We start from the raw sequence: 27,808 nt of genomic DNA on the forward strand, positions 1-27,808 counted from the left end.
ATTTTCGTTTAGAGCCACAGGGATTGTAAAAACCAAAAAGCACATCAGAGTATGTAAGTGAAAAGTTATTAAGGATATAAGTTTGTATATAACGAGTAAAGTTTTTCCAAAAAGCTACAGTGAAGGGGCATTTCCAAAATAGGTGGATAACAGTTTCATTGTCCTGATGACAAAAGGAGCAGCTACAGTCAATGTCCTTGTGTAGAGATTGCTTTGCTGGGTAGCACCTGTGGAGCAGTTTAAAACACACATCCCGAAATTTGTTTGTAACCAGGTATATTAGAAGGTAAAGTCCATACAGTGGTCCATTTGATATCAGGTACAAACTGCCTCCAGTAGTGAATGACATAAGGCACAGTAGCAATATCTTTCTGAAGTAAAGCTCTAATTTTTTTGTTACTCATGGAAGGACTGGAGGCAAAACAGATTTTGCCCACAACAGTCTCAAAGATTGACAAAGAAGAAGCAATTGGCCTCTCGGTAAGTGAATGAACCCCACCCCGAAATAACATGAGCACACCTTGAGGAATAGCGTCCATAACAATAGCAAACTCCTTGGGAGTTACCGGAATCTGAAAGGATGACAAAAATTCAGAGTATGACATCAGGAACCCCTCAGGATTGAAAAGTTGCTTGACAAAAATTAAATTATTATTATACCAGTTTGAAAAAAAAATCGATTTGTTTTTATATAGAATGCAAGCATTGTTCCAAATCTGAAATGAGTGGGGAGAGAAAGAGTGTTTATAAATAAGAGACCAAGCTAGGAGCATCTGTTTATGATAATTGGCTAGTTTTACGGGCAGTTTATCAATCTTAAAGTTTGACATTAGTACTAACGAGAGGCCACCGACTTTTGAGAATATATAATTAGGGATAAAATTCCACACTGAAATAGGATCCATTAGAAACTTCCTAATCCATTTAATTTTAAATGTATGATTTAAAGTGGTGAAATCTAAAAAATTAAGTCCTCCAGAATCTATTGGGTTTACAAGCACACTATCTGTAATGAAATGGGGCTTGTTTTTCCAAATAAACCTATAGAGCATTTTATCGATGGATTTACAAGTTGAAGCGTTAACATTCAAAGAGAGAGCAGCATATGTTAACCCAGACAGCCCCTCCGATTTAGATAAAAGGATTCTACCTCTTAAAGATAGATCTCTTTGAAGCCAGTGGTTCAATTTTTTTTGGGTTTTCTCAACGACAGGATCAAAGTTCAGAGTGCATCTTTCTTCTATGTTTTTGGAAATAACAATGCCAAGGTAAGTGACTTCGGATTTGACAGGGATATTATACAAGGACAATTGATTACAAGATTTAATTGGGAGGAGCTCACATTTATTAATATTAAGTTTAAGGCCTGAAGCACTTGAAAAAACCCGGATGAGATCTATGGCAATAGGAATTTGCTCAGAGTCTCTTAAAAAAAGCGTTGTGTCATCCGCCACTTGGCTAATCAAAACCTCTCTATCAGCAATGGAGACACCACGCACATTATTCTCTGTAATATAACTTGCCAGAAGTTGAGCTGCTATTAAGAAAAGGTATGGCGAAACAGGACAGCCCTGCCGGACACCTCTAGACAACGGGAATCTAGGAGTAGTCCCATATTTAAGTTTGATCGAGCAATTTGCATTGTTGAATAATGTTTTAATGGAGTCTATGAAGAAGCAACCAAACCCAAATTTGTCTAATGCTTTGAAAATGAATTCGTGCTCTAAGGAGTCAAACGCTTTATAGAAATCTAAGAACATGACAAAGCTATTTTCATTTATTAGTTCAGAGTAGTCCAGCATGTCCAGAACAAGCCTTACATTATTAGTAATATGTCTATGGGAAACGAAACCTGACTGCGATTCATCAATAATGGAAGATAAGGTCCTTTTAATTCTTTTCGCTAAAATAACGGCAAATATTTTATAATCATTGTTAAGCAGACAAATAGGTCTCCAGTTTTCGAGTGATAACTTATCCTTATTGGATTTTGGAATAAGGGTAATAATGCCTTGAGTAAGGGTTGTTGGTAATTTACCTTGATTAATACTTTCAGTGAGTGTGTTAAGAATGAAAGGACTAATTTCATTTTCGAAAGTCTTATAAAATTCACTTGATAAACCGTCACTGCCAGGTGATTTATTATTTTTAAGACATCTAATAGCTTCTTGAATTTCAGTAAGGGTTAAATTATTGTCACATTGTTTCTTATCAGCATCAGAAATGCTTTTACAATTAACAGAATTTAAAAATTCACTAGTTGCTTGTTCTGAATAATTAGAGGAATAGAGTTTGTTATAAAACTCGGAGCAAAAAGAAGCTATGGTTTTAAAGTTAGAGGTGATTTCATTGTTAATTTTAAGTGACTCCAAAGAATTATTAAGCTTTGATTTTTCTAGGCCAAAAAAATATGAAGAGCACTGCTCGCCCTCCTCCAGCCATCGAGCTCTGGATCTAATAAAAGCACCACGGGCCTTTCTTTTGTAGATTTCATCAAGTTTACTTTGGCACTCACCAAGGTGATATAACTGGTCTTCTGTTAAATTCTCGTTACTAATATTAGACAAAGATGCAATCTGAGAGCAGAGATCGTCTTCTTCTTTTTTTCTGAGTTTTGCTAGGTTACAGCTGTATGATCTCATAAATTTACCAATGTCATATTTCAGTAGTTCCCAGGATGTGCAGAATGAATTTTTATTACAGGCCTCATGCCAGCGTAAAGATATAAGATTTCTAATAGTTTCAGTAACTGAGGCATGAGTCAAAAGGCTGTTATTGATCTTCCAACATATAGGCCTCGGTATGTTAACTTTAGGCGAAACCTCAATCTTAAGACTAATAACTTTATGATCAGAAAATGGAGCTGTGTGTGTATTTACAATTGCACTGGTGTGGCTAAATTTATTCGAAACCAACCAATAATCTATACGGGACATTTTAGATAGATCTTTTGTGCTCCATGTAAATGATTTCAGTGTGGGGAATTTTTGTCTAAATACATCTATGACATCAAATTTCTCCATAAAATCTTTTAAGTAACCATTTGACACATTTAAACTATTAGGAGGACATCTGTCTAAATTATTATCATACACAACATTGAAGTCACCACCAAAAATTAAGAAAGCATCAGGATATTTGGCCAACCAAGAAGATATTTTTTCATCCCATGTATCAAAAAGTTTTCTATTGTCTGAATGAGAGTTGTAGCCATAAATATTAGTTATTACCACCACGCTTAAATGGACAAAACAATAATAATAAAGTGCCCTTTTGGGTCGCTATAAACGTTCAAAATTTCTCCAGAAAATCTGTCTTTTAGAACCAAGACACCCGCCATTCTCTCAGAACAATGTGCTCCCCACAACTCCTTACCCCATTGACTTTTCCAAAAGGCCAGATCCTCTTTAGTGCTGTGTGACTCCTGAATAAAATAAAAATCACATTTAAATTGCTTCATAAACAAAAAAACTGCTTTACGCTTTAAATTGTTTCTTAAACCCCTGGCATTAAAAGTAACAAAAGAGAGAGACATACAAAATAGAACAAGTTCTCTAACAGAGAACAATAAAGGATAAACAAGTCAGTAGAAAGAGGTCCTTACTCTTATAAAGACCTTATGAGCTCAAGCTCCAACCACTATAACATTAACAAGTGAAGAGCCAAAAGGTGATTCAAAGCATTAAATAACTTTATTTTTTATTTTTTTTTATACAAACTTATTTAGAAGTGTCAATGTAGACTCCCTGCAGATGATTCCATCATAGAAGAGGAGGTCAAGATGGCGCAGGGGTCTTCTTTAACTTGATGTCATCCGGGTAGACGTTCATGAAGAAGAAGGCGGGAAGATTTCGGCGCCGTTTACAAAGGCGCGTCCAGCGACGAAAAACGCTGCTTTCCCTTGAGCGCGAGCCTCTTGTACCTGTGGCCAAAGAACACGTCGTTTCTCCCGGTCCTCCGTAGTGAGATCTTCGGCGAAGCGCAGATTGTTGTGCTTCAGGAATGCCGATTGCTTTGCCGCTTTCCACACCAAATCTCTCAGAGAGCGTGACAAAAACCTGATGATGACATTGCGAGGAGACTTCTTGGTGAAATCCCGTTTCCCAAGCCTGTGCACAATGTCGATGCCCTCTGCCACTTTCACATTCTCATTAGCAACCGTTTTCTGACAAATGTCAATCACCGTGGCTTTAATATTCTCCGCATCAGACTCACGGACCCCAGCCAGCCTCAGGTTCCATCTTCGAGAGTAGCGTTCAAGCTCAGAGATCCGCGATTCACAGCTTTTCACTCGAGTCTCCTCCATTTTGGTTTTAGCGTCAACCTCCTTCAGCTTCGTTTTCATATCTTTCACCTCCTCCGACACAAAGTCAATAGTTTTCTTAAGCCCTTCGATTTTAAGAGTTACCATTTTCTCCAGTGAATCAGCTCGGCAGTTGATGAGGGCAGAAAGCTTGGCCACAATGCCGTCTGGGTCTTCGTCGCCAGCAGCGGGCTTACCCTTCTTGGTTGCCGGAGAATAGAGCGGGGAGTCCGGTAACGGAGAGAGCGCGAAATCGCCCGTCTCCATCAAGGCTTCTGACGGGGCAGAGGCGCCAGCGTAGTTGTGGATATCCATTTCCAGTTGGGATACTGAGAATGGCTCACGTTCCTTCCTCTTGATATCTGCTTTAGGCATGTTGGCAGAAAGTTGGTCAATGTAATTTTGTTTAAAAAAGTTACTGTATTTTGGCTCAAAATATAGTTTTTTCAGCGGAGCTCGAGTGCAGACGTCTTACAGAGTCGCCATCTTGCCCAATCCGCTTTTTTTATCCTCTTAACCGTTGCCTTAACCAAGCGCATTACGTTATCGCCGTGTTTTTGTTGCATTTTTGTCTTTTTTTGTCGTCTGGCTTTCGTCTTTTTTTATTTATTTTTTTGGTCTGTCTTTCGCAGGTTTTTTGTCTTTTTTTTTTTGCTTTCTTCATCGCTTTTTGACACTTGTTTGTCTTGTTTTCGTCACGTTTTCGTTACATTTTAGTCGCGCTTTTGTCACTTTGTTGATTGTGTTGTTGTTGCTTTTCCGGCACTATTTTGTCACTTTTTTGTTGCACTTCTGTGATATTTTCATCCTCATTGTTTTCGTCGCTATTTTGACACTTTGTTCAAGAAGCTTTCAGATTTGGGTAATGCCAGATTGGAGAAAATGCTCGGTTCAGGTGAGGGTTAAGAGGTTCATTTTGGTTAGTCTGTACCGTACTGCCATTTTTATCTTCTTCTGTAAACTGCCCTGGGGCAAACTGTCGGAAGCGAGGTGGCCAATCTGTGCCATCGGCCTCTTGGACTGGGATTACAAGATTATAACAACAGAAACTCAACACTTTTGCACAGTCATTTATAGTAATCCGACTCACACAGTACATTGACTTTGGTTGTGCTGCTCCACTGAGTCTTGAGGTAGAAACTCTGTCCTCTGCAGCTGTACAGTCTCCTCTGTCAGACTCAGTCACATGTGTTTTCCCTGGTTCTTTCAGATAATATCACACTGTTCCTCCTCCAGCTCCTCTTCCCTCCACTTCACATCTGAGAGTCATCTCCAACAAACACTTCAGCCCAGTTTGGATCCAGAGTCAGAGAGACTGTGTTGGACAGTAAGAAACAAACTACACTGCTCACAAAAACTTAGGGCACACTCAAAAAACACATCCTAGATGTCAATCAATTTGATTTTTCGGATGAAAATCTTTATTCATAGTGTAGGCAATGTGTTGTGAAAAAAATAACATAAGACTGATAAATGGAAATCAAATTCTCAGCCCCTGGAGGTCTGGATCCAAAATTATAGTCAAAATCAAAGTGACAAATCAGGTCACTGGTTGATCCAAATTCTGTAGAAATTCCTCCAAACGAGTGTGTATCATCCTCAGTCGTGTGTGTGGCCTCCACGTGCCTGAATGCACTCCCTACAACGCCTGGGCATGCTCCTGATGAGACCACGGATGTCCTCCTGAGGGATCTCCTCCCAGACCTGGATTAGAGCATCAGTCAGCTCCTGGACAGTCTGTGGTGCGACGTGGCGTTGATGGATGGACCGAGACATGATGTCCCAGATGTATCTATTGGATTTAAGTCTGGGGAACGGGCAGGCCAGTCCAGAACATCAATACCTTCATCATGCAGGACCTGCTGACACACTCTTGCCACATGTGGCCTGGCATTATCAGGCATCAGAAGGAACCCAGGGCCCACAGCACCAGCATATGGTCTTACAATAGGTCTGAGGATCTCATCCCGGTCCCCAATGCCAGTCAGGGAACCTCTGGCTCGCACATGGAGGGCTGTGCGGCCCTCCAATGAAATGCCTCCCCAGACCATCACTGACCCACCACCAAACCGGCCATGCTGGATGATGTTGCAGCAGCAGAACGTTCTCCAGGGCGTCTCCAGACTCTGTCACGTCTGTCACATGTGCTCAGGGTGAACCTGCTCTCATCCGTGAAGAGCCCAGGGCACCATTGGTCAATCTGCCAATCGCTGTGTTCTCGGGCAAATGCCAATCGGGCTGCACGGTGTTGGGCAGTAAGCACCGGCCCAACTTGTGGACGTCGGGCCCTCATACCACCCTCATACACCCCTCATACCCCCCTCATACCCCCCTCATGGAGTCGGTTTCTGACCGTTTGAGGACCAACATGCACATTTGTGGCCCTCTGGAGGTCATTTTGTAGGGCTCTGGCAGTGCTTCTCCTGTTTCTCCGTGCACAGATGAGCAGATAGCTGTCCTGCTGCTGGGTTGTTGACCTCGGTCGCCCCCCCCCAGGTCTCCTGGTGGACTGGCCTGTCTCCTGGTATCTCCTCCATGCTCTGGACACTGCGCTGGGAGACACAGCAAACCTTCTTACCACAGCACGAATGGACGTGCCATTTTGGATGAGCATCACTCCCTGAGCAGCTTCTGTGGGTTGTAGATGCTCCTCATGATGCCTCTAGTGGTGAGAACACTGGACAAATGCAAATGTGTTGCAAAAATACGGTACAAAGGATGAAGACAGGGAAATGGTCTGTGGTCACCACCTGCAAAACCATTCCTCTTTTGGAGTGATCTTGCTAATTGCCTCTCATTTCCACAGGTCTCACTGGTTTCTCTCACAGTGACCCCTGAGCAAAGAAGTGAATGTGGACTCTGTGAGCTCACCTCTGCGGGTCCTTTCTGGTGAAAAGAGGAAACATGTTAAAACATTACAAATAATGCCGTGTTCATAGTTTCAAAATCGCTATACCTGATGCTTGTTTGTATTTGTTTAAGTTTAAGTTTAATGGTTTTGTACAGCCCAATATCACAACAGAAGTGGCCTCACAGCTGCACCAAACATTAAGGCAATAAAACAGAGCAATAAATATGACAATTTAAAGTTCAGGTGAATCCAGGCAAATATAATGTCCAATAGGAGGCGGCGACGAGTGGCGCGGGCGTCCCCCGTCCTTAGACTCTCCAGCACGGCAAGGAAAAACTCAAAAACCCGGCAGGAGAAAAGAGAAACCTTAGGGGGAGAACCACAGAAGGAGAGATCCACTCCCATGGACGGACAGGATCATCACACATTGATGTGAAATCTTCTTCTCACACTTCAGGAGACTTGTTTTGTTGGTGGATCCCACACGATTACAGACCCTCATCTGATTTTGACACTGAAGACATGTTCAAGAGCGCAGTGTTTTCATATTGATCTAATGTGTAATGTTTTGTGTCCAAAAGTGAGTTGTTTTTGTAAAACTTCTTTTGGATCAACATCTCTGCAGAAGAGTCTCACAGTGAATGAACCAACACACGTCACTGATTTACAGAAACAGTGATGCATCTGTAGGTCATCCTTTGGTAAAGTATATTCATGCCAATGGAACAAGCACAAGTTTTTTCTTAATTCAGATTATTTTGTATAATTTCAAGTGAAGCAGAGGAACAAGATTAAATATGATTATTATGAATATTATCAATGCAAAGTCGACTAAATTAGTCTTAAATTTAGTCGACTACATTGACATGCAATTTTAGTCGACTAAAACTAAATATGTTGTCAAAATTAACACTGTTCTAAACCTACCATTCTCAAAGTTGGGTCCTGACACCACAAATTTATCATATTGTGGCATCGATTGATTGGATGTGGAGGGTCCATGGTTCCTAAACATTTGAGAACCACTTACACACTGCAAAAAGTAAATATCAAGCATTGGCTTAAATGACTTGAATTGAGGAAACGTTTCTTGTTTTGAGCGGTTTTCACTCATTTAGACACTTTTCCTGATCGGACCGAGTTTACTTTGCTTGTTTGAGGACATTTCAGACCAGTTCTAGGGTAAATCTCGCTTGAAATAAGAAAGTAAAATTGCCAATGAGATAAGACCAATTTTCTTTCCCCATTGGCAAAGAAAATGACCTGAAATAAGGACGAAACGTATCGAAACGAGTCAGAAACATCTCAGAACAAGTGAAATAATCCGGGACAAACGCCCAAGAACTTCTTAGCTAGTCAAAACAACTAAAATTTGGATTATTTTGCTCAAATTGAGATGTTTATACTAGTCTAGTTAATTACTTTTTGCAGTGTAACATGTATTGTGAAAGCCTTTGATATGAGACTCAAATCAAACTAAATGGTCTATGTCCAGGGTGGGACTGGGACTTAAAAACGGCCCTGGACTCTTGTCTCTTTTTTGTTGTTGTTTTTTTTGTCATGTTTTTATTGTTTTTTGTCACGTTTATGCCACGTTTTTGTCACATTTTTGTCACATTTTTTGTTGCTTTTACGGCACATTTTTGTCCCCGTGTTCATCCTCGATTTTCGTTTTTCTGTTTTGGCGCTTTTCTTTTGAGCTTTCAGATTTGGGCAAAGCTCGGTTAAGGCGTAAAATTAGAGATTAAGGAGAAAATTGAGTGGCCCTTCTGTGCTCTTCCAGAACGGACATATGGCCAGTCCGCCCCTGTCCATGTCATTACAAATTAAAACCTTGTGTTGGTAGGATTTGCCTGAACGACAGGGACTACACAGACATCGTGTTTATTATTCTCCTGGTTTTGGCAAACCGTGATTAACCGCAGAGTTTTGTGGAAAATGCACAAAACACCAAATAAGCAAGCCTATTTATGCGACTGAATCCTGCTGTGCAAACAACAGGAAAACACAGGGTAGAAAGGAGCTGCTTGTTTCAGCTCTGGTCAGAAGAGGAGAGAGAAGTGGAGCAGATCAGAGTCACACTGCCCCCTGTCTGCAGCTCCGTGTCTCCTCAGGTTTGTCTGGGATTCATTACTTTAACCTCTTACCACCCGCCTAAACCGAATGCATGCTGTCCTCTTTGGCTATAGGCCTGTGTAACACCTCATTTGAAAGCTAAGACCCGCAAAACTGATCTTTTTCCTCGCGTTGTTGCTGTGTTGTGTCACCTTTTCAATTTTTGTCACATTTCTGTTGAGTTTTTGTCACTTTTTGGTTGAGTTTTTGTCACATTTTTGTTGAATTTTTGTCAAATTTTTGTTCAGGTTTTGTCACATTTAAAAAAATGTTTAGTCACTTGTTGGTTGAATTTTTGTCACATATTTGTCGAATTTTTGGCACTTTTTGGTTGAGTTTTTGTCACATTTTTGTTGTCTGCTTCCTGCTTTGAGAGGGTGCAGACGTGTCTCTGCTTGCTTATGCTGCTTGCCTCTTTATTTGCTTTTTTAATCATTCTTTTTTGGCACATGTCACACGGATATGATTTTATTCTCTTCTTCTAAGTGAGCCAAGACTTTTTAAATCATTTTTAATCATTTTATGCCTTTTTTTACAACTCATCTGGACCAGCGACGACAGTCTTATCAACATGGCTGCGGGAGTAACGCAAACATCTTCATGTGAAAGCTGTCGGATTTATCAACAAGAAATTATTTTACTGCGGGACAAAATTCTCGCCTTTGAGATGGATAAAGGACTTAATGACACGCTCCCTATGGAACACGGTAAGAAGACTGGAAAAACTGATACTTGCAACCTAAAGCTAGACGATACCGTAACGTTCCCGAAACTAAACAGACAACTTGGTGCCAGGCCAAAGCAAAGAAAACATGCTGGAAAAAATGAACCTGGAATAAAGTTAACAAACAGATTTTCACCTCTCTCAAAAGATGAGCATAACAAACAGAAAAAATCAGAGAGAAACAGAGGAAAAGAAGTCAAAACAGATCTCGAGAGGAAAAGTGTGGCAAGTGTCAAGGCCAGAGATATCCTGGTGCTCGGAGACGGAGCCATATCTAATATAAACAATGACAGGATTACTACAAGCAGTTATCCCAGCGCCACAGTCTCTGACATTATAGATGTTCTAAACAAGGAAATCACAAATAACCCTGGGATTATTTGTGATTTGTAAAGCCAAACTGGAGGAAATGTGATCCGTTCAGGCGGGAGTTACGAGGTTAACAAATCCGTACAGAGATAGGAAAACCTCATGCAGTGATTTAGTCATCGGACTCACTCAATGCACTGACAGCGGACGTGCTGCTCCGTTGAGTTTTGTGGTTTGTTGAGTTTCCTTCCTCATCACACCTCACTCTCTAAACCAGCCTAAATCCAACTGCATAAAGAACATGTGCCCCATTGTTATAAAAATATATTGATAATAAAAAAAAAATGCTCTGTGCATCTTTGTATTGAGGCGAAGGATTAAGTTTGTTTGAGAATCTAGCTGATCGAACGAGTGACCGTGCTCTCAGAATATCTCTTGAAATAAGATGGTGCTTTTATTTTGGCGTGCTGGATCGAAACAGGAAGTCACTTCTTGGGCAGCGTTGTTATGATTTTAAGTTAGGAGTTGATACGTTACAAAATACATTTTAAGGCAAGTATTCAGTAACTAAATACAATTGCAAAGTATTCTCCCCAACACTGACTATTAATCAGATTATATTCAAAATAAAGTTATCAAAGGAGTAACCATAGAATACTTTAAGAGAGTAATCCCAACAATACTTTAGACCAGGGGTAGGCAACGTCAGGCCCGGGGGCCAAATCCGGCCCTCCAGCACAGAACCTCTGGCCCCCAAGATGATTTAGAGAAATATTATTATGCAAATAAGAGATCAAATACCTTAAAGGGGCTAGATTCAAGTTGGCCATTTTATACTCACTACTGCCACCTCAGGTCATATGTGTAGCAGCAGCTTCTATATTAAGCTCGTGCATGACGGCACTTCGGACCCAAATTAACACCGTTTTGAGCGACAGTGCAGGATTTTAGAGGCAGTTGTGGTGAATATGTTTGGGCTCCTTCTACACCTACATTTAGGGGGAGGAAAATATAAAATTTTAACATTTTTAAACTCTGTATAGTCCCTTTAAATATAAAGTAGTCTAAAAATGCGAGAAATAGCGTCAGTATTATAAAAATGTCCTGTCAGAACATCCCGCTTGGTCATATACAATGATAAACAGTGATTCTTTACTGGGGGGTCGGGACCCAAAAGTGGGTCACGGAACCATTTTCAGTGGGTCGTGAGTCTACAGGGAACTTTTATTCAATATTTTCCATCTGAAACTGCATGGAAACACTAACTGTGTCCGTCAAAATGAATGTTATTGGGTTGTTTTGATCATAATGTCAGTCTTAATGGGAAATCTACGGCTTGTTCAACAAAAAATTGTGTGGAAAATACTTTTTTTTTTTTACGATATATGACAAATGACAGTTTTATTTGGGTCCTTGGCTCGTCATCCGAGGTTAATGGTGGATCCCTAAGCCCTGACACTTGGGAACCACTGATGTTGCAGAAAATAGTTCTTTACTTTGGGCAACAATGTTGAGGTTCGGCCCTTGGGTGTTTTGGGAATGAAGAAATCGGCCCTCCACAATGCAAACCTGCCTACCCCTGCTGTAGACCATACCTCTGCTGTAGACCATACCCCTGCTGTAGACCATACCCCTGCTGTAGACCATACCTCTGCTGTAGACGACCATACCTCTGCTGTAGACCATACCCCTGCTGTAGACCATACCTCTGCTGTAGACCATACCCCTGCTGTAGACCATACCTCTGCTGTAGACCATACCTCTGCTGTAGACCATACCTCTGATGTAGACCATACCTCTGCTGTAGACCATACCTCTGCTGTAGACCATACCTCTGCTGTAGACCATACCCCTGCTGTAGACCATACCTCTGCTGTAGACCATACCCCTGCTGTAGACCATACCTCTGCTGTAGACCATACCTCTGCTGTAGACCATACCCCTGCTGTAGACCATACCTCTGCTGTACCTCTGCTGTAGACCATACCCCTGCTGTAGACCATACCCCTGCTGTAGACCATACCCCTGCTGTAGACCATACCCCTGCTGTAGACCATACCTCTGCTGTAGACGACCATACCTCTGCTGTAGACCATACCCCTGCTGTAGACCATACCTCTGCTGTAGACCATACCTCTGCTGTAGACCATACCTCTGCTGTAGACCCTACCCCTGCTGAAGACCCTACCCCTGCTGTAGACCATACCTCTGCTGTAGACCATACCTCTGCTGTAGACCATACCTCTGCTGTAGACCATACCCCTGCTGTAGACCATACCTCTGCTGTAGACCATACCTCTGATGTAGACCATACCTCTGCTGTAGACCCTACCCCTGCTGAAGACCCTACCCCTGCTGTAGACCATACCTCTGCTGTAGACCATACCTCTGCTGTAGACCATACCTCTGCTGTAGACCCTACCCCTGCTGTAGACCATACCTCTGCTGTAGACCATACCTCTGCTGTAGACCATACCTCTGCTGTAGACCATACCCCTGCTGTAGACCATACCCCTGCTGTAGACCATACCCCTGCTGTAGACCATACCCCTGCTGTAGACCATACCCCTGCTGTACCCCTGCTGTAGACCATACCCCTGCTGTATACCATACCCCTGCTGTAGACCATACCTCTGCTGTAGACCATACCTCTGCTGTAGACCATACCTCTACTGTAGACCATACCCCTGCTGTAGACCATACCTCTGCTGTAGACCATACCCCTGCTGTAGACCATACCCCTGCTGTAGACCATACCCCTGCTGTAGACCATACGAGTTTCCTTGCTGGCTTCTTAAAAAAAAAAAAAAAAAAAAAAAAACGATATAAAAAGGCTTTTACTTAAACGGATCATGAAGTATATCAAATAAACTGTGCAAAAACTCCAGTAACTGTCCAAGAAAGTTGTTTAAAAACTGATATATTTATTTTAATATATTATTATATAATAACAACTAGGAAAAAACACAGCGGTACAACATTATTAATGAAAATACAAAAGTAAAAAGGTAAACTGAACATTCCCACACACACAAGTACAAAAGCATGTGATTCAAATAAAATAAACACCGAATAACAGATGTAATAAAAGTAACATGGTTAACAGTTGTAGCACTACACATATATTTTTCTTAATTCTCCTAAAGGTAAGACTAATAACTATAATAACTAGATCAAAACTAGGATACATGTTATTGTGAAAACTGGAGGAAGACGAAGGGCGTTTTGGTCTTAAGGCAGATAGTGAAGTCACGTGATGTCGTCTCATTTACATTACAAACAATGTAGTAAAACTGTTACATTCCTGTCCATGATTTGAAGATAAAATGTTGTCGTTTCCTCCTGACTTTAAAAGCACCGTAGTGTCTCCTTCACAACGGGTAATCACGCCACAGACTGGAAAAAGACGGAGCAAAAGTATTTTAATACATTGTCAAACATCTTTTCCCTACAGTAAAGCTTGTAAGCGCGATGTCCTGCGTGTGGAAGTCACCTGAGATTGTACTCGGCGTCGTGTGGAGTTTGCAGCAGGAGCTCTTTGATTTCTTCAGGAGGGTTGAGTCCGTGAAGATTGGCCCTGTCCCACCTCTGGAGCCGACTGATCCCTGCACACACATTTCCATCCCTTAGAATAACACTTATATAAACCGATCTGCTGGTTCTGTGGAATTATGGACCCACTTTCATTTTATTCTGATTCTTACAGTGGGTCCGTACTGTATTTCCACAGTTCTTTTTTCCAAGGACTTGAAGATGAAAAAGTGCATCCAATCTAAAGGCCTTCGTAGTAAATAATGAATCCAAGCTCACAGTAACACACTCCTTAAAGGGGGGGTATTCTGCAAAATCGACTTTTTCCAAGCTTTACATCATGTTATTCTGTCACTCCCTCATTAAAAACATGCCTGAAGTGTTGCCTTGGCACATTCACGTATTTTTGAGTAATCTGTAAAAACTCTGATGGCGGCCATTTTAGGGATAGGTTTGCCTGAGTCCTCCTAGGAACGCCCCCACCTCCTGGAGACGCCTCCGAGCTTTCGTCACCAGCCGAGTAACCAACCACTGCTCACCACCCACTGATGCCACAGACAGCGTGTGGAGGGGGCGTGTCTAAAGGCTCAGAGGTTCTTAAAGAGACAGAGGCCTATTTCAAGACATTCACTACAGCCATTTTGAGAGAGACATTTTATACAAGGCAGTTATTCTAATTTACTGCATTTACAGACCAACAGAAGGTTTGCTCATCATTGTAGTGTGATATAGACTGGTGCTAGGTGAGAACCAGGACATACGACCATATTAGTCCAGTGCTCCGGTCTCTGCACTGGCTTCCTGTCGCTCAGAGAATAGACTTTAAAACAGCTCTGCTCGTGTACCAGTCTTTTTCATGGTTTCGCACCAAAGTCCATCTCTGACATGTTAGAGCCGTATAAACCATCTCGGGCCCTGAGAGCTTCAGGGAGGGGCCTCCTGGTGGTTCCCAGAGTCGGGACTAAACACGGTGAGGCTGCGTTTCAGTTTCACGCAGCTAAAATCTGGAATAGTCTTCATGAGGATGTGAGACAGGCCTCAACAATGCTCAAATCCAGGCTGAAAACAGTTCTTTTGCCCGTGCATATGACAACTGAAAGTATTTTATCTGCACTCTTGCCTTTCACTGTAATTGATTCATTTTATGTGGATGTTTTATTGATTTTATCCATATTCTTGTAATTTTATGCAACTGTGAAGCACTTTGAACTGCCTTGTGTGTGAACTGTGCTCTACAAATCAACTTGCCTTGCCAATGGCGACACCCAACTCTGCTACAAACGACCATTGTTGGAGACTCAGGTTGCTGCTGGTCACAGAGAGGTCTCCGAGACGTCCCCTAGAGACTCCATCCGTTTCTTTGTGCACGTTTTAAGTGGTTGGAGAAACCGGAGTGCTCAGAGGAAACCTAAGCAGACGCGGAGAACACGCAAACTCCACACAGAAAGGTGGGAATCGAAAACCCGGAACGTCTTGCTGTGAAGCACAAGCGCTAACCATTGTGCCACCGTGCCGGGCGTGATTTTAACCTCAAAGTGCTGCCTTTTCTGTTCTTCTTAGGTTGTTGACCACATTCATTTATCGGAATTAGTTACTTTTTTTTACCTGTAGTGCCAGGAATACATGATAATTCAGGCAACACAACCTAAAGCTAAAGCCAATCAAAAGTATCTAAACTTCTCTGAGGTCTAACAGCACTTTTTCGTCGGGTTTAAGAGGTGGGTAACATTTTTTTCTTAGTTTAACACCTGTCCCTCAAAATGTCTGTGTGCGCCAGTTATGTTTTGCTGGGAGAAAAACATTGTAAAAACCTCTAAAGGGTTGGGAATAAAAGAACCCTGCGCACGAGGCATCACCTGTACAAGGCCCGAATCTCCAGTCCAGGTCGAACTGCTTCAGCTTCTCCAGATCCACCTGACGAGCTTCATTCTCGATCTCTGCTCGACACAAGAGAGAGATTCAGATTGACCGATGTTAAACTGGGCTCTAACTTAAAGAGTCTGTGAATATGGACTCTGACATCTGCGTTGATATCTGAGAGCCGTCACTCACGCTCCGGTGTCGGGGGAGGGGTGGGGCTTCGCTCGCGTTTGCCGCCTCGTCTTTCCTTCTTCACCACCCGGTACGAGTCCGTGATCAGTCTGCGCTTAGTCGTCATCGCGTGCGACCTGAAACGCAGAAATACATTAATGAGCGTGTAGTAAGCAGCACTGAAGACAGACTGAAAACAGGAAACTGCATTTTTCATGGTCCAAAAACAGCAAAGTAATTAAGATAAGATAAGATAAGATGGTACTTTATTGATCTCACAGATGGAGAAATTGCATAAATTTCTTTATCACCATCTCTGTTGGTAATGACTTAATATTGACTCATATGTGAGCTCTAAAGTGTTCTCCTTTAAAGCGTAATACTCCTTTATGTTGGAGGAGCAATGAGTCGTTTTTTGTGTGTTTTGAGTTATTTCAATATTGCATGGGTTTGTTTTTTGTAATAATCTTTAAAAAACGCTACATTGTCTATAATGTTCCTCTTGATTTTGTTTTGGTGAGACCTGAGAGTCCCATGATTAACTTACTTTATTCACCAGTAGAGCAAGACAAGCAGAAAGTTGGCCCTTTGTTTTCCTGCCAAATAAAATAAATGAAAAGACCCATATAGAGAGCACCTGCACGGGGACTGCAGATGGAATTTATCATCAGCTAAATCTGGTATAAAGCCTCTTTTCGTTAAGTTGAAAGTGTTTTGTACATGGTCCCTGTCAAATAAACTCCATACATCCTTCTTCTTCTGATTTATCCAGGGTCGCAGCAGTCTAAGCAAAGACGCCCAGACTTCCCTGTCCGCGCACACTTCCTCCCGAGGTGACACAGGCCAGAGACATGTCCCTCCAGCGTATCCTGGGTCTCCCACGAGGCCTCCTCCCAATACGACAAGAGAGCCGACCAGGAGGCTCGGAAACAGACGCCCGAGCCACCTCAGCTGCTCCTTTTGACGTGAAGGAGCAGCAACTCTACTCCGAGATCCTCCCGGGTAACTGAGCTCCTCACCCGATCTCGAAGGGTGCGCCCAGACACCCTGCGAAGGAAACTCATTTCGTCCGCTTGTATCCGTGATCTTGTCCTTTCCGTCATTACCCAGATCTCATGACCATAGGTGAGGGTGGGAACGATCGGTAAATCGAGAGCTTTGCCCCCGATTCCTCTTCACCACGACAGACCGATACAGCGACCGCATCACTGCCGACGCCGCACCGATCCGACTGTCCATCTCACGCTCCATCCGTCCTTCACTCGTGAACAAGACCCCGACCCCCCACTTGAGGACCATTTGAAGACTTCCCACCGACCTGAAGAGGGGAAGCACCTTTTCCCAACGGAGAACCATGACCTCGGATTCAGGAAAATACCAACGTTACCAGATAAAACAGTGTTGAAACTGTCGACCTGGTATTTATCTTGTAGTTCGTTCGTAGTGTTGTTCACATTAAAACACTTGGACACCACAGTGAGTTCGATGTTTTTACCAGCAGTAACTCAGCAGCAAACGGAACTATTCCACGGCTATTTTCTCCACTTTATAAACCGTTTTTAGCTAATGTTAGTCAATGGAAATGTATGCTAACAGCTGCAAAGATAGATACGGAAAAAATGTACATTTTCTCTAATTATTCAAAAACTACTGTGACAAACGCTGAAATATGAATATAGTTTCTACTAAATAAAGATACAAAGACATGGGGAGGAGCAAAGTGGTTAAACAGCCCATAAATACTTGAATAACGGACAATGCTAACTTGATGCTACATGTTAGCATCGGGCTAATGCTAACGGTTAGCTAGCGTTTGCTACAACTGCCGTTTTTTCACGGTTAGTGCTAGATCGTATGCTCCGGAGGGAAGGTCTGCTGTAATTTTGTATAGATCTATGTGTTGGTTTGTCTAAAAATACAAATAATCCTAATCCTAAAGGTTAACTCCTTAACTCCCACCTGAACCGAGCACAGTTTCTCCAGTCCAAAAGCTTCTGGAAAAAAGCTGTGAAAATAGCAACAAAACTGAGACGAAAACAATGATGGAAATGTGACAAAAAAGTGACGAAAAATTTATGAAAAAGTGGCAAAAATGTCACAAAAATGTCACAAAAAATCGATAAATAATTGACAAAAAAATGACAAAAAAAATGATTAAAAAATGTCTAAAATGTGACAAAAAAATGACAAAAAATGGATTAAAACATTTCAAAAATGTGACAAAAAAAATGACAAAAAATTGATTCAAAATTGACGAAAAAATGACAAAAATGTGACAAAAAAGTGACATAAAGATGACAAAAAATTGATTAAAAAAAAATGACAAAAATGTGACAAAAAATTGATTCAAAATTGCCGGAAAATTGACAAAAATGTGACAAAATGTGACCAAAAAATGACAAAAATGAGTTGAATACCAAACAAAAAATGTGATGACGTGAGGAAAAAGATCCTCTCGGTTCAGGCGGGAGTTAAGAGGTTAACCATTCCCCTGGCCCTAACCTTAATTTGTGTCATGATATCTCACGTTTTCACAGCAGACTGTCCCTCCGGAGCGTACGATCTAGCACTAACCTTTTTTCACTTCTACAGAACAATCTGCTGTGAGAAAATATCCATATGGACCTGATTTAAACTTGACTTTATTTATGTGATAAATAAGTTGATATTCCACCTGAAAATGGCTAAAAAGAGTGGAAAATGTTGTTTCTCTATAGATTCTATTTTCCCCCTCGGCGAAGCCACGCCCCCTTCTATGACGAGATGCCGTCTGTATCTATCTCGCCGATCTCCATGGTAACTGTAGACTTTCCCGAACTCTATTATCTTCTCCTCTACATAACAATATCCATCACAGACACAAGGGGGTGACAAAGCTGGGGAAGAGTCAGACATCTTCCCAAAGCAAATATATCTCTAATTTTAACAAATAATTATCCATTTGGGACATTATTAAATCATTTGCCACACACCTTTTCGTGGCAATAACATGATTTAATGACTAAAATGCGGACTTTTTGATCGTGTGTCGCCTATTCATTCATTCCGGTGGTATTACGACCATAAAAGGGTGTCTGACTTAGCCATTTACACCAACACAAGCGAGCTACAGTTTGTGATCACGTAAATACAAACTTATTTCGCTCACTGAAGTCTTTAAACATTAACTAAACGATGCACGGCCATGTTTAAAACCCACCGCGTTCAGCTTTTCCTCAAACAAGACAGAGCCACGCGCGGACACGTCCTGCCGCTGTTATAACACATTTAAACATTTGTTATGACGTAGATATGAAGACATGCAAAAGAAAACTCCACAAACCTGTTTATTTGGGAGAGGTGTGACGAATATAAGGCGAAATATCCGCTTAAAGGCACTTTCTTTTCGTGGACGGTCCGAAGCTGATGATCAAAACAACGGCCTGCCTCAGTTCTTCCTCTGCGCATGTCAGAGAGCGCGCGGTCCCTCTACTGCCCCTCAGCGGACAGGGGGGGAATTACAAATACACAACTACAGCGTTACTAATCGAAGTTAATTTCTGTCATGTACTATTTTACACATTGTTATATTACACAGAGAAGTGGATGGCAAAAATACTAAACAGACAGTAGATAAACAATCTGTTTTCTACGTGTAATAATATATAAAAAACAGTGAACTAAATAAATAGCACTGACACAAATAAAAACATTTCTTACTCAAGTAAAAGAAAATAATGATAATAATAATAATGCATTTTATTTATTTATTATTATTTATTTATTTAGCACTTTAGCATAACTAGTTAAAAAGAACATACAAAGCATCCATGCGGATGTATGAATATACAACAAAATAATGAATAATAATAATAGCATGTGCATGGGAGAGGTAGAAGCCTAGGCTTAAAACAACACCACTCCCAAGTAAACAATTAAATAAGAATCAGAGTAATGTAAACCCACGCTAAGTCACTAAAAATACAGTACAAAAATACAGATTCAAATACAAATACAACGTGACAAATATACAATACTCATACAATCATTTCCTTTATGAGTCTCTGCTCTGTACTCAGCACAAATACTCAGCCAATAATTTATGTTGCATTGGTTTAATATAGCGCTTTTCTGGACACTCAAAGACCCTTTACATTGCATTATTCGTTCACTCCATGCTCCGTGTCGGTAAGTTACCTTTGTAGCCACAGCTGGCCTGGGGTAGACTGACTGAAGCGAGGCAACCAGTCTGCGCCATCGGCCCCTCCGACCACCACCACTCACTCACACACTGCATTCGCCAGGCTTCCTGGTGTTTCCAAACGGTCTCCCATCAAAGTCCTGCCAGGCCCTTCCCTGCTGAGCTTCCCAGGTCTGATGGGATTGGGCAGAGCAAAAGGCTATAGAACATGACTCAAGTACAGGGGCGGACTGGGACTGAAAAACAGCCCTGGACTCTGACCAGCCTGGCCCAAATTAGCGTAATTGTGACACTTACCACCCGCCTTAACCGAGTACATTGTCCCCAGTTCGGCTTTTTTTTTTTGTTGATTGGTATCATCAGCAAAAAGAACTGGAAAGGTGGTCATTAATATGAATAATAAATAATGGTCCCAAAATTGAACCTTGTGGTACACCATACATTCCTTTTAGATTCATATTTTTTTATACCGGTCTTGACCCAAATCTAAAAGCTTCTTGACTGGAGAGCAACAATGCAACGCCTCATTTGAAAGCTAAGACCTACAAAAGTGATGGTAACTTTTTGTCATGTCGCCACATTTTTGTCATATTTTTATTTTTTATTTTTTTTCATTATTTTTTGTATCAGGTTTTTTTTTGTCCGTGTTTTTCTCCTGTTTTTGTTGCCTTTTCATTACATTTTTTTGTCACTTTTTTGTTGCTTTTCCAGCACATTTTTGCTTTGTTTCATCCCCTTTTTCTCGCTATTTTGATGCTTTTCTTTTTTGCTTTTAAATTTGGGTAAAGCTCGGTTGAGGCGGGAACGGTGGCCCCAGAGCCAGTGGCCCTTCTGTGCTCTTCCAGAATGGACATATGGCCAGTCCGCCCCTGCTCAAGTAGAAGTAAAAAGGACTGAATGATGTCCTCTCATGCAGCCTGTCTCCATTATTGGCCTGTCTCTTCAGTCCAAGTGTAGACTTATGTGGGAGATAAAAATGCATTTTCTATCTATCTATACGAAAACTTGAATCACTGAATAGTTAAACATGTTATTGTGAAGATCAGGCTTTTGTTTATTTATTTATTTTTTCCCAGGTGAAAGTTCACGCTAAGAGACCAATTTGGCCCAAAACCTGAAAATTGAAAATATATAATGAGTTTTGTAGTGTCTCCCCTTAATCGATAAATCGCTTGGCTGCAGTGGTGGATCCAGAAAAAAAAATCACGGGGTGGCAAACAGGGTCAGGGATCATTTCTGGGGTGGCAACACATATTCCAATGTCGAATGTTTATAGGGTTTATAGCATTTTTTGTCCATTTAGATGCAGGCTGAATCGACCAAAATGATTTACAAACAGCAGCATTGACCATAATATAAGTAGGGGGTTTCTAACTCAGGTAAATTTAAACTTTTGTAAAAAAAATAAATAATAATAAGTAAGTTGGTACTTGGCGTTTGTTAAGTGTGATATCACGACATCTGCTTCCGGGTCCTAGCATAGATACAGACGGCATCTCTGGAATCGCCCATATATGGTCATGTTTGAAAACAGTTGAGGGGGAGAACAATTTAGAAAAAATCTAATCTTTCTCTAATTATTCAAAAACTACTTTAACAAATGCAAAATTATGAATATAGGTTCTACTAAATAAAGATACAAAGACATGGGGAGGAGCAAAGTGGTTCAGCAGCCCATAAATACATAAATAACGAGAATGCTAACATAATGCTACATGTTAGCATCGGGCTAATGCTAACGGTTAGCTAGCGCTAGCTGCAACTGCCGTTTTTTCACTTCTACTGAACAATCTGCTGTGAGAAAACATCCAAATGGGCCCGATTTACACTTGATTTTATTTGTATGTGATAAATAAGTTCATATTCCACCAGAAAATGTCTAAAAAGAGGGAAAAATTATTTCCCAAAAGATTCTATTTTCAGACGAAGAGCAGTTCAGAAGATCTCTATGGACGTACAATATTCAAGGACCGTGACGTCGCCCGGCATGGCGCAGCCGGGGCCCCACCCTGGAGCCAGACCTGGGGTTGGGGCCCGAACGCGAGCGTCTGGTGGCCGGGTCTCTGCCCACGGGGCCCGGCCGGGCCCAGCCCGAAGGGACGACGTGGGCCCGCCCTCCTGTGGACCCACCACCCGCAGAGGGATCCGTAGGGGTCGGGTGCGGAGAGGACTGGGTGGCAGTCAGAGGCAGGTGCCTCGACGACCTGGTCCGCATGCACAGCTTCTGGCGTTCGGGACATGGAACGTCACCTCGCTGGGGGGGAAGGAGCCTGAGCTTGTGCGGGAGGTTGAGAGATACCGACTAGATATAGTCGGGCTCACCTCCACGCACAGCTTGGGTTCCGGATCCCAACTCCTGGAGAGAGGCTGGACTCTCCATTTTTCTGGAGTTGCCCGCGGGGAGAGGCGGCGGGCTGGGGTGGGTTTGCTCATATCCCCCCAGCTCAGCCGCCACGTGTTGGAGTTCACCCCGGTGGACGAGAGGGTCGGGGACAGGTCTCTCACCGTTGTCTCGGCCTACGGGCCCAACATCGGTGCAGAGTACCCGGCCTTCTTGGAGTCCCTGGGAGGGGTACTAGATGGTGCTCCGACTGGGGACTCCATTGTTCTGCTGGGGGACTTCAACGCCCACGTGGGTAACGACAGTGAGACCTGGGAGGGGGTGATTGGGAAGAACGGCCTCCCCGATCTGAACCCGAGTGGTGTTCTGTTATTGGACTTCTGTGCTAGTCACAGTTTGTCCATAACAAACACCATGTTCGAGCACAAGGGTGTCCATAAGTGCACGTGGCACCAGGACACCCTAGGCAGGAGGTCGATGATCGACTTTGTAGTTGTGTCGTCTGATCTCCGGCCGCGTGTCTCGGACACTCGGGTGAAGAGAGGGGCGGAGCTGTCAACTGATCACCACCTGGTGGTGAGCTGGATCCGCTGGCAGGGGAGGAAGCCGGTCAGACCTGGCAGGCCCAAGCGTGTTGTGAGGGTCTGCTGGGAACGTCTGGTGGATCCCTCTGTCAGTGGGGTCTTCAACTCCCACCTCCGGAAGAGCTTCACCCAGATTCCGGGGGAGGCGGGGGACATGGAGTCAGAGTGGACTCTGTTCTCCTCCTCCATTGTCGATGCGGCTGCTCGTAGTTGTGGCCGTAAGGTCTCTGGTGCCTGTCGCGGCGGCAATCCCCGAACCCGGTGGTGGCGCCCGGAAGTAAGGGATGCCGTCAAGCTGAAGAAGGAGTCCTACCTGGCCTTGTTGGCTTGTGGGACTCCTGAGGCAGCTGAGAGGTACCGGCAGGCCAAGCGTGCTGCAGCTCGTGCGGTCGCGGAGGCTAAAACTCGGGTCTGGGAGGAGTTCGGGGAGGCCATGGAGGAAGACTATCGGTCGGCCTCGAAGAGATTCTGGCAAACCATCCGGCGCCTCAGGAGGGGGAAGCAGTGCTTCACCAACACTGTGTACAGTGCGGGTGGGGGGCTGCTGACCTCAACTGGGGATGTCGTCGGGCGGTGGAAGGAGTACTTCGAGGACCTCCTCAATCCCGTCGTCACGTCTTCCAATGAGGAAGCAGAGGCTGAGGACTCGGAGGTGGGCTCGCCCATCACCGGGGCTGAAGTCACCAAGGTGGTGAGAAAGCTCCTTGGTGGCAAGGCTCCGGGGGTGGATGAGATTCGCCCTGAGTACCTTAAGTCTCTGGATGTTGTAGGACTGTCTTGGCTGACGCGTCTCTGCAACATCGCGTGGCGGTCGGGGACAGCGCCCCTGGATTGGCAGACCGGGGTGGTGGTCCCTCTCTTTAAAAAGGGGGATCGGAGGGTGTGTTCCAATTACAGAGGAATCACCCTCCTTAGCCTCCCCGGTAAGGTCTATTCCGGGGTGCTGGAGAGGAGGATCCGGCCGATAGTTGAACCTCGGATCCAGGAGGAACAATGCGGTTTTCGTCCTGGTCGTGGCACACTGGACCAACTCTATACCCTTCATCGGGTACTCGAGGGTTCGTGGGAGTTCGCCCAACCAGTCCACATGTGTTTTGTGGATCTGGAGAAAGCGTTCGACCGCGTCCCTCGTGGTGCCCTGTGGGGGGTGCTCCGGGAGTATGGGGTCCGGGGCCCTCTGCTAAGGGCTGTCCGTTCCCTGTATGACCGCAGCAGGAGCTTGGTTCGCATTGCCGGCAGTAAGTCAGACCTGTTCCCGGTGCGTGTTGGTCTCCGCCAGGGCTGCCCTTTGTCACCGGTTCTGTTCATTACTTTTATGGACAGAATTTCTAGGCGCAGCCAGGGGCCGGAGGGTGTCCGGTTTGGGAGCCTCAGAGTCTCATCTCTGCTGTTTGCGGACGATGTTGTTCTGATGGCTTCAACGAACCAGGACCTTCAGCACGCACTGGGGCGGTTTGCAGCCGAGTGTGTAGCGGCCGGGATGAGGATCAGCACCTCCAAATCTGAGGCCATGGTTCTCCACCGGAAAAAGGTGGCTTCCCCTCTTCAGGTCGGTGGGGAGTCCTTGCCTCAAGTGGAGGAGTTCAAGTATCTCGGGGTCTTGTTCACGAGTGGGGGACGGATGGAGCGTGAGATCGACAGACGGATCGGTGCGGCGTCAGCAGTGATGCGGTCGCTGTATCGGTCTGTCGTGGTGAAGAGGGAGCTGAGTCGGGGCAAAGCTCTCGATTTACTGATCGATCTACGTTCCCACCCTCACCTATGGTCATGAGATTTGGGTCATGACCGAAAGGACAAGATCGCGAATACAAGCGGCCGAAATGAGTTTCCTTCGCAGGGTGGCTGGGCGCACCCTCCGAGATCGGGTGAGGAGCTCAGTTACTCGGGAGGAGCTCGGAGTAGAGTCGCTGCTCCTTCACGTCGAAAGGAGCCAGCTGAGGTGGCTCGGGCATCTGTTTCGGATGCCTCCTGGTCGCCTCCCGCGGGAGGTGTTCCAGGCATGTCCTAGTGGGACAAGGCCTCGTGGAAGACCCAGGACACGATGGTGGGACTATGTCTCCGAGCTGGCCTGGTGTCGCCTCGGGGTCCCCCCAGAACAGCTGGAGGAGGTGTGTGTGGATCGGGAAGTTTGAGCATCTCTGCTGAGACTGCTGCCCCCGCGACCCGGCCCCGGATAAAGCGGAAGAAAATGGATGGATTCTATTTTCCCCCTCGGCGAGGCCACGCCCCCTTCTATGACGAGATGCCGTCTGTATCTATAGCGGCTAATATGCGAGAAAAAAAACATTCAAAACTCTTTAATACAACAAACGATATTTCTGAAACTTAACAGGGAGAGCCTGAACCTACTTATTTCTCAGACTCATTAGCCAAAAATGCCGCACCTACTGCTAAAAAAGTAATATTTACTAAAGTCGGTACTTCCGGGATTAGCGTAGCTGCTCCGCCGTTAGCATTTATCTCCACTAAACTAGAAGTACCGATTTTTAGCAGCAGGTGCGACATTTTTGGCTAATGAGTCTGAGAAATAAGTAGGTTCAGTCACTCCCCATTGAATTTCAGAAATATTGATTGTTGTATTATAGAGTTTTTTGGAGTTTCTCACACATCTAAGACCCCGGAAGTAGAGCTGTGACGTCACCACTTATAATTCTTTGTCCTGTCAATAGGTGTGTTCGAGATGAGCCAGACGGACGCAGTTTTTACAGCCGACTGCAGACTCTCGGTGCCGGTTAGATTTCTGTCCGACTTGCTCCAGACGGGCTCGGACGTCACGGGCACGTGGGGCACGGAAAGATCGTGAGACCCCAACGAGAGCAGCCGACTGGATCAGCCGCTGCATCTCTCCAGAGGCAACTGCAGCGGCTCCACGGCCCAGTGCATGATGGGAAAACACCCACCTGTCCGCGGCTCACGCTCAGGTGATTAGATACGAGTCTGCTGTGATCAGAAACGTGCTCCTCGCCCCCTCCCCTCTCCCCTTTAGATCGGAACAAATAAACTATGACTGAAACGATTAAAGTTATGCATCGCCCCCTAAAACAGAGCTCATGTTTGATGCTTTTCAGAACAAACTAATGATTTAAAAGGACGTGTCTTATCTCACAAACTTGAACAAACACATGGGAAAGTTTTCTCTGATGAAGAATGATGTCACTGGAGTAAATGAAACAGAGCAGGAGGTGAATGACTTTTATTTAGGATAAACTTTAAAGAGTAACTAAACACCAAATCCACTTTTTTTTGCTGATAAACGGTCTAAATGGTTGTTGAATAGAGTTAGCTACATGTCCCAGTCAATATGTTGACATTTGGTGCAAACTTGTTCAAAATCTCACTTTTGTGTCTAAAACCGCAGGGTTAGCGCCTCTACTGGTTTCACGCAGCAACTACATTTGATATTTTGCGGTTGGAGGAGAGTGTGTCCACGGCGTCCACAAAACGTCATCAGTTCTGCCCGTGGTTCTGCCTCTGTGCCTCTGTTGCCCCGCCCACACACGCCTCTGTGGCGGCGGCACGGTAGCGCAGCGGTTAGTGCTCTCGCTTCACAGCTAGAAGGTCCGGGTTCGATTCCCACCAGGACGGGCCTTTCTGTGTGGAGTTTGCATGTTCTCCCCGTGTCTGCGTAGGTTTCCTCCGGGTACTCCGGTTTCCCCTACCACTAAAAACATGCACAATAGGCCAGGATGAATGATGTGTGAGTGAATGTATGGTGGTGGTCAGAGGGTCCGTTGGCGCAGACGTGTGTAGTCGCGAAAGCGCCTCTGACAGTCTCACCCAGGGGAAACTGAAGCTACAAACGTAGTTTACACCACCGAGTATGGAGTGAATGTACAATTGTCTCATGTAAAGCGCTTTGTGACTCTATGTCTGTGAAAGGCGCTATATAAATAAAGATCTTCTTCTTCTTCTTCTTCTTCACACACACGCCTCTGTGGCCCCGCCCACACACGCCTCTGTGGCCCCGCCCACACAAGAGGACACGCGTCGCGCACACACCGCCTGAGCTCATGAGTCAAACCAGTAGATGGCGCCCCTGCGATGCTCACACTTCGGCTGAGGTGGTGTAGAGGAATAAATCCCTTAGAAAAGCGACTGTGCGATGCTCTCTCTCTGTCGCAGTCACTGACAGTCGTCTACCAGCGGCCATCTTTTTTTTTTTTTTCGTAGGATAGTTGCTACTAGTGATGCGCGGGTTGCGGGTTCCACCGTCGTCTTTACAGCAGGTTTTTGGCGTAAATATACGTCGGATTTTCATAAAACCAGCAGCGTTTTGCAGCTTGTGATCCAGAGAACGCTTTTGTGGAGCTCATGTCTCCTGTTTTCCACCGTATGTGCGACTGTTTGTGACTTCACGTTAGGCCGACCTCTGCTCTCTTCCTCTCTCTCTCTTGCCAGCGCTCTTCAGAGAGAGAGAGAGAGAGAGAGAGCGCTCGCCGGTACTGTTCATACGGGTCATATTTGTAACGCGTAATATTTAATGGTTGCGGGGCGGGTTGTAGAAATAGAACAACGTTGCGGGGCGGGCTGGGTCGGGTTAGAACCTGCTCCAAATGCGGGACCCGCGGGTTGAAAAAACCCTGACCCGCGCATCACTAGTTGCTACATCAAGCAATCACAAGTCATGAGAATGCACCAACTCTCCTACGAAAAAATCAACCTTGGCACCGGTAACAGCCGTCTGTCTGTCCTGTCAGATCTGGGGGCGTGGTCTGAGACTGTCAACAGAGCAGACCCCGCCCACACACTCACCCCCCTCGCCTCCCCCAGAGCCTCCGAGACCACCCCTTTCTCAGCACTTTTTGACTTTTGTTTGTGGGTGGGGAAAGGCTCTGCCAC

General features: G+C 44.3%; 1 protein-coding gene and 1 long non-coding RNA gene across 2 annotated transcripts in view; both read right to left on the reverse strand.

Annotated features, from left to right (window-relative positions):
• Positions 1-25,351, reverse strand: part of LOC306960924 — a 60,027-nt gene extending 34,676 nt beyond the window's left edge. The window contains exon 1 of the long non-coding RNA XR_013792717.1: positions 25,332-25,351. This is a non-coding gene — a long non-coding RNA (uncharacterized lncRNA). The remainder of the gene's footprint in view (positions 1-25,331) is intronic.
• Positions 13,624-19,312, reverse strand: pold4 (DNA polymerase delta 4, accessory subunit). Its single transcript, XM_079553970.1, has 5 exons — positions 19,187-19,312; positions 15,886-16,001; positions 15,690-15,770; positions 13,796-13,907; positions 13,624-13,698 (listed from the first exon to the last, which is right to left on the reverse strand). Exons 1-5 carry the CDS (start codon positions 19,309-19,311, stop codon positions 13,674-13,676), a joined length of 459 nt encoding a protein of 152 aa, XP_079410096.1. The 5' UTR covers position 19,312; the 3' UTR covers positions 13,624-13,673.
• Positions 25,352-27,808: the final 2,457 nt, after the last annotated feature.

The sequence above is a fragment of the Gobius niger genome (assembly GCF_951799975.1).
Source record: "Gobius niger genome assembly, chromosome: 3".
In the NCBI taxonomy this organism is placed as follows: domain Eukaryota; kingdom Metazoa; phylum Chordata; class Actinopteri; order Gobiiformes; family Gobiidae; genus Gobius; species Gobius niger.